General features: G+C 33.1%; 1 protein-coding gene across 2 annotated transcripts; it reads right to left on the reverse strand.

Annotated features, from left to right (window-relative positions):
- Positions 1–911: 911 nt before the first annotated feature.
- Positions 912–5,928, reverse strand: LOC122015623 (receptor homology region, transmembrane domain- and RING domain-containing protein 1-like). Of its 2 annotated transcripts, XM_042572614.1 has the most exons (5): positions 5,360–5,928; positions 5,046–5,270; positions 3,489–3,618; positions 3,214–3,410; positions 912–1,656 (listed from the first exon to the last, which is right to left on the reverse strand). In XM_042572614.1, exons 1-5 carry the CDS (start codon positions 5,505–5,507, stop codon positions 1,046–1,048), a joined length of 1,311 nt encoding a protein of 436 aa, XP_042428548.1. In that variant the 5' UTR covers positions 5,508–5,928; the 3' UTR covers positions 912–1,045. The 2 variants fall into 2 exon arrangements, with proteins under 2 accessions (XP_042428548.1, XP_042428547.1); XM_042572613.1 differs by having other exon boundaries at positions 3,214–3,618.
- Between the last annotated feature and the right edge of the window lie 2,145 nt (positions 5,929–8,073).

Below are 8,073 nucleotides of genomic sequence, written 5' to 3' on the forward strand. Positions count from 1 at the left end.
ATCTTTAACTATAATTATTATGACTTAAGAAAATAAACCAGGTAAATTTAATTAAAAATTAGTAATAATATTCTTTATCAACTCATCAAAATTATTTAAATTTAATTAAAATCATTTTAATTTATTCTAAATCACTGTAATGCCATTACAGTAGCTACTATAATAGTTTTAATTAAATTAAAATAATGTTGATCAAGTTTAAATAATTGTAAAGCAATAATAAAATAAAATAAAAATAAAAATATGCTACAATATTTATTTTAATGTTTTAAAAAATGATAATAATAGGGTAGCTTTTTCCATATTTTGTATAATGTATGTTATGATTTATTTTTTTTTGTGTGTGTTTATGCATTTTTTTAATTTTTAAAACCATGAGGTTCTAAATAATAATTATATATTTCGATTCAATGCATAATACACTCGTAAATCAAAAATTATAATAAATAAATATATAAGACGAATATATTATGTGGCGTGCCACTTAAGATTTAGAATGTACTAAAATTTAGTAAATTGACAATTTCAAAACTCACAAGGGGCCTTTTGAAAAAAAAGGAGCAAACTCTTTCAAGGGAGGGAGAAGTACATACAACAAATTCAAATTTTAATGACGAATTAAATAATATTTTACATTTGAGCATAACAAATTTTATATTTTTCAAAACTAATTTCCTAAGTCAATAATTAAATATTAATCAAAATTAAATATAAAATACATCTCAAGAATCAAGAGGAATTCCTTGAGCCTCTACAAACATGTAAGATGAATACTTATGACCTAAGATATTTAGATAACTAGGAGGACACATTTGGATCGATGAAATAACGGATACATCAATCGAATGATTCAACTTCAACCATGGGGCGATGACTACTACTTTGAGAAGCAAGCGGTAACAACAACAAAATGAGATCAAAACGATATAAACCGAACGATCAACATGTACACAAAGGGGGTATCATTGTCGTACAATAAGTCGACTTTGCGATATTCGTCACAAATCATGCTTGCTATCCGGGGAAACTGCAGCTATCGCATGGATCAACATCCTGGTAGAGAATATGTGGAAGCGAGAGCAGAAAGACTTGCCTCTGATTCGGTGCAATGTCGCAAGTAAGATTGTCTACTGGAGGATGCAGCTAGATTGTTGGAGGTCGGATTACTTGAACCGGGTATGAAAGAGGATCGGAGTCTCGAATTGATAGGTGAATAAACGGAATGAGGAGATGTGAGATGCGAGCGAGACCTATGGGACGATGAATTTCTAAGGTCCAAAGATGGTGAGTATCCATAAGAACTATGTGGGTTAGGGATACGAGAAATGCTCGATGCTAAACTTGAATTAGACCGGAGATGAAATGGCATTATTCGGATAGGTTGGGAACAAGGAGAACTAGCATAGGAATGAGATCGAGAATTTGAATGCGACTGTGGAGGCATTAAAGATATACGAACCGCTGGAGATGCTGCAACAGGTGAATGAACCGATGATGGCCGAGAACTGATTGTTGGAGTTGCACCATAAAGTAAGGGAGTGTGCTCGGTGGCCGGAAGATTAGTTATGCTTATGCCAGCCGTTGCATCTCGCTTGCAAACAGGGCAGAATGTTCTCCAAGAAGTGAGCCAGTAGTCGACGCAACACACATGGAACTCTGTTCAATGATTCAAAAACGAAAAAGATTAGTGTGGAAGAGCAAATTGCCCGTTGATACGCCATACGATACTTAAAAAGAACGACTATAAACAATGGCCAAAAATGACCAACTACCAGTAAACACAATGCTCTTTCAAGTTTTGTCTCTAGAAAGCCCAAGGGGTTAGGGATAAAGCAAACTATAAAACACAACCGGCAAGTCGAACAAAAATTCATCTGTAAAAACCAATTGTGTATCCTCAATGTAAGAACTACACATGTGAAATAGCATAAAAATGTGAATCATAGAAGAACCCGGTAATACATCTATGTCATGTTTCCCTTCTAGGTTTCAAATAACTTGTAACTACCGTAAATATACTTGCATACGGCTTATGTGCTATGCAGTGATCAATCTAATGACGAAGTATAAGGAAAGAAGCTACTAGTAGACGAGGAGGAAGGTGTGCAGTTCCAATTGTCAAAGCTAGAAAGGCATCACACCAGTTATCGCTAACCCCTATTGACTAGGCTAACCATTAGGAGAATGTAAATTGTCTCATCTTGTAGCATGTGAGACCTGAGCCAATCTTCTACTACCAGTAGCATGCCGAGAAGAATGATTAGCACGTTTGTTGATAAATGGCACTGGAGCAAAGCAAGACTGCATGTTCGAATATCAAGTTAGTTGTTGGGGGGAGGGATTGTCGGCGTTGTGAGGGAATAACATGATGCAGCACCAAAACCAAGTTTACTTATCAAAGACAAAATGATTCCAAAGAAGAAGATTAACAAGGGGGAATTGGGGTGTCTTTCAAAGGCCCTAACCAACACAAAATTGAAAATAAACAAAAAAAATTCTAGGTATAATATTCTTTGAAAGAAGTAATCGAATATCTTAGAAGATTCAGTCAAATTAGGAATAAATTCTACTTAAATAAACAAAAGGATCTACCAAAAACTATTCCTAATTAGCAACTAGCATCATGGCACCCTTCCATTGGGTACACCGTTATGGAGGGTGTTTCTAAGTAGACTAGACCGATGTGAAATTTGTTGGATGAGTCTATGAATCACCTGTAGCACATGAGGCGTGGAGAAGCTCTATGTGCCGTTTCTAATGATTTGAGCTGTTGTAAAGGATGAATTATGGCTTCATTATCAATGCTACAAAATTGTTTTCTAAATATACTAAAATGGGAAGAATTAGCGAAGTATGCGAATTGAAAAAGTTTGAAAGCAGAAGTATTTTCCCATTTTTGTTATCAAGCATGAATGAGGAAAAATAAAAGAACAAAAATTAAACACAAGAGGCAAGTCCAGTAGTCAACTGTCCACCAGTTATTTTCCTGCCCATTTGGACAGACAAATTGGCAGGAAGATAATAAAGACTTCCTTTTCTATCTTTATTTCCAAGTGGAGGATTAACCATAGTAACTAACCGCACAGTATGGTCCTTAGTTTATGTATATATATTGTTTGCCGAGCATAACAACTTGTTTAAGATTTAACTTTATTTAGACTAAATCTCGAAGAAGAAATGAAATTATGATTAAATTGTGATCGAAATACTCACTATGACTACATGGAAGCACACGAAGTTTATCCCCTGCACAATAGTCTTCTAGGCAAATAGCACATGTTGTTGAAGTGCAATTATCTTCGACGACCGATGTGAATTCGAGACTTGGCATTGCTTTCACTAAATGACTGCTCATTCCATGAAATTCACGGATCTGCGAAAGTGGAGATTGCTCGCGCCTTATAATATTTCTGCGCAGCAAAAAACACATAGCAAACACAGCGGAAATGGCTAGTAGTGACATGAATGAAATGGCCACGATTGCCCACGCTGAGTTATCAATGGTAGGCAAGATCCACAACTCTAAATCAGCACGGCCAGCATAATTCTGCAGTGTCGCTCCTGAAGCCTTTGAAATGAACAAAGCGTGGATATGAATGCCGACTGAATTTCCAGCCACTGCAATATTTCATTAAAATATGAATCACTTAAAGGCGAAGGACTAAATGTTGACCACGATATAGTAGAACAAACTCAAGCAATTTATTGCAAAGACATAGATTCCCTGAAACCATTGGCAATAGAAGGAGGACCAATCATATCCAAATCGACCAATCTCAAAGAGGAAAATGAGGATCAACATTAACACGCTTACCTAAGGTAAAAAGGAATATATTAAAATGTTAAGTAAAAGATAATTACAAGTACAAGTAAAGGCTCTAAAAAGAAACAATGGAAGTAAAGTATGTTCTTGTTGTGTCCTATCGATTAGACTATAACTTTCGTCAACATACAGCTTTGAGTATCTGTTGCATGGATTCAACTATCCTCTTATTCTTTAGTTCTAATAACTGCAAACTGCAAATAATTGGAAAGACAATAGCTACTGTCGGCAGTTGTTGGAAAAGACAATTATAATGTGACAACAGGTGCTGAACATGAATGATCCCAAGAGGACAAAGCATTGTAAGAAATAAGAAATTACGAAAGCAAAGACTAGAAAAGGAAGTCTATGTGCCATCTATCCAGAGAAGTTGCACAGATCTTATTCCATCCTTGAGCTGGAAGGCCAATCATCATTAGAACCTAGGTAACATCTCTTAGATAAGTTTTCTTTTCCTACCCCTCACCTGTCACTCTAATTGACTCAACTAACCAATTCAGCACATGTACATGCTATCTTATCCTTCTGTCTCTTATCTCGTCATCATAACACTTCGCAAATACATTTTTGTTATACATATCTCCTATTATCCTATGCATTCATCTCAACATTCTCATCCTTGCTAGAACAACTTCAGTGTGTATTATTTTTTAGCTACAACAAACCATCTTTTTTGCCTAAAAGGCATATGTTGATTGCCGGAGCATCCAGAATTTGGCGATTTTTGGTAACGAAATGTAATAACAGTTTGTAGATATTGATATATGTATTTGGTAATCATTTGGAATGAGTGTTGTGCTTTAAACCTATGGAATGTTTCCTCAAACCAATATGCTAACTACATTCCACTTCTACCCGTTCCCATGACTTCACATGGAAATGAAAACCAATTACAAAATTGATGTCGTTCCTGCCATCATAATGCCTACTCCCAATTCCACCACAGTTAAATTATCAAAGAGAAACAAATGAAGCCTTAATTTGTTTTGGTCATGTAATGCAAAGTATGATTGCCATTAGAAATTACATAGTTGAATCTTAATGGAATTATAAGTTCATAACATTGTTCCTCCCACTAGTTTGTCAAATATAGTTCTCATCAACCATAACAAAATTTCTTAAAAACTATAGTCTTCGGTAAATATCATATAAACTTGCAGTGCTGAAGAGTTTATTGTTGAGTCACACTGAATGCAGAAAAAAACAAATATGAAAAACTTACTTGAAATCAGGATCCCTCTATCTTCATTGTCGAATACAATTGCAGCTTTAAACCCAGCATATTGTGCATTCCTGACTTTAGTTTCAAAAGGACATTTTCCTCTTCTGATCAACACAAATGGAGTTCCTGAATCCTTAGCGAGCTCATTTGTTAAAGTAGTGCACGCTTCTAACGGTTCTGCAACATATAATATTCCAGATTCACCTGATTTTTTTATTGGTGAAGCTGGACGTACAACAAAGACGAACAATTGCAAAAAATATATGAGATCAAAGAAACCATGAAAGAAAGCTGAATGAACATAACAAGCTCACCAAAATTGGCTTCGACGTCCGGAAACGAGAAAGACACATTTTTCCCAATCAGCACCACATTACCAGCCGCTTCCGGAGCCAGCAGTGCGAGAAGAAGGAAAAGAGTTAGCATCTGCTTCCTCTCAGTCTCATCCTTGAACAAACCCATAGTAGGCAAACCAGGCAGAGCGCAAGAAACCCTAATAACCTCCAAAACCCAAACTTTGGCCAATCCCGAACCTCAACAACACCAATCCGTACTGAACGAGATCACAGCCCGCAGTGTAACGCCAAAATCAAACTGTTCGCAGAAAGAGAACCCGGAAAAGAGATTCCGAACCTCAAGCACACCAATCCGCGCTGGAAGAGCACAAACCACTGTATCGTACACCAGAACGCAGAAGGGATCCGCCAAAAATCGAATTTTTCGCAGTGAGAAAACCAGGAAAAGAGAGCTCCTGGTCACGAAAACAACGGCGAAGGGTCGATGGAAACGTCGGATTCCATAGGGGACGAGATACCATCGCAGTTCTTCGATTCAGGATTTCCCCCGAGATTTAGCCGCCAACAGATGATTATCACGTCAAATCACCTATCACATTCCAAAAATAATTTAGATTTAGATGGAAAATTGCCACAATTAATCCGATAGGTAAGTTTTAAAATGCATCCTCAACATTTACTAAATTTTAAAAAACCACCCCTAAAGTTTCGTTAATAATAAAATAATGAGCAATGATATACTCAAGAAAAAATTTAAGGATAGATAGATAAAGTCATCTTACTTTTTATTATAGCTATATGTCACTTTCTTATCTCTGTAATTTTTTAAATATATCATTTTTCTAAAATAATATTGATGATACTTATTTAGATATCCCTCACAATTCATTTCTAATTATATGAAAAAAAATAAATTATGGAATTAACTTATAACCGATCGCTAAATGATTAATGAATAGAAAAAAAAATTCCTAAAGGTATATGTCCATCATAAATTAATCTTTTATTCTATTATGACATATCTATCATTTTCTTGTGAAATGAACCTAGTGTAAAAACAATCAAATAGCTTTTAAATAACATAAGAACAATCAAATAGCCTTTAAATAAGAATATAGGAATAGTTGTAAGAGAACCAAATTAAAATTAGTTTAAAATTTATAAAATAATTATGACTTAATTTCTTTTCTTTTTAGTTTAGTTTAAATATGACTTAAATTTAATTTATTTATATATTTAGATAAAATAATTCATTATTTTATTTTTGGACATTGTTTATAAATATTATGTATGAATATTTCATATTTTTTATTTATGAATATTAGTAATCTAAATATATCTATATGTTTAAAAATATTTATTTGATATATATATTAGAGATAGCAAATAGAAATATTAGGCGCGCTTTGATATTAATGAATCATTGTGGGCTATTTTAAATTTCTGTTAAACAACGGGGGTATACTGAAGTTTGATGGCGGCGTCTGGTTCTGGGACCAGACAAGACGTCGCTTTTGCGGGACCCGCACCTTGATTGGTTGTGGATCAGAGTCATCGTAGCGTGGACAATCTTAAGAAGGGGTACATGTGAGTTGGCGAATGGTTATTATGTGGGGCCACGCGCTTCGAGTGTTAATAAAATATTAAAAGAGCATTTATTCTTTTATTTTTTTTATTCTTAAAATATCTTTATTTTAATAATATTATAATTTTAATGATAACTTATTGTTATTGAGCATTAGATTAAACAATATAAAATGATGAAAATATTTACTTCGAAGGATAAAAAATAAAATAAAAATAAAAGGTATAAATTATCTTCTATCATTTATTATTTTAAATGATTAGGAATTTTTTTCAAGGATAAATATAAATATAAGCTATTTTATTTGTTTAGAAAGAAATATAACATTTTTGCAGGGATAAAATTAGGAAGAAAGAAATATTTTTTTTTATTTTAATTGGAAGGAACTAAAGTGCTATATATTACTTAGGATAATGATTATCTGATTCCTCATATTTAATCCTAGATTTTATAATGATAATATCATTGTGAGCTTAGCCTACTCTCACTGATAAGGGGATTTATTTGATTCCATTAATGGAAACAAGATGACTGGAATAAAAAAAGAATTTTTTTAAAAAAAACATTTTTTTTCTTCCATTCAAATTATATCATTTTGATGATCTTTCTTTTTCCAATTTCTTCCATCCAAGTAAACAAAAATAATCAATGTTACACGTTTAGATGGAAAAATCGCATATGTCAAATTATTCAAAATTCAAATGTCACCTAAATTTATGAGATTTAACAATTTGGTTTAGTTTTATCATACGAGTATTTTTTATAAACACAATATTTGATGATTTAGGCATGTTGAAAGTTTACCGTCAAAGATTAATTTGAGCTAAAATACTAAAATGAGTTGTTTAATTTTAGTTGGTATATATTGAATGAACATATAACAACAATTAGTTTTATCTTATTAAATGAGATCGACTATATTAATTCTTTTATACCATTGAACTCTATTTCCTATTCTATAATAATTTATATTTAAATAAATTTTATGTTACCGTCGTTAACAAAGTTTTATGTGATCCTCCTTTTCTTCATTTGACGTGCACATTTCTCATAGTTTCACATTATCTAATTAGAGTATCAATTACTATCTACATATATATTTGTATCATCTTAAATATGTCTTTTGCAATTTTTTTCTCAATAAATG

The sequence above is a fragment of the Zingiber officinale genome, chromosome 8B (assembly GCF_018446385.1).
Source record: "Zingiber officinale cultivar Zhangliang chromosome 8B, Zo_v1.1, whole genome shotgun sequence".
NCBI classification, from domain to species: domain Eukaryota; kingdom Viridiplantae; phylum Streptophyta; class Magnoliopsida; order Zingiberales; family Zingiberaceae; genus Zingiber; species Zingiber officinale.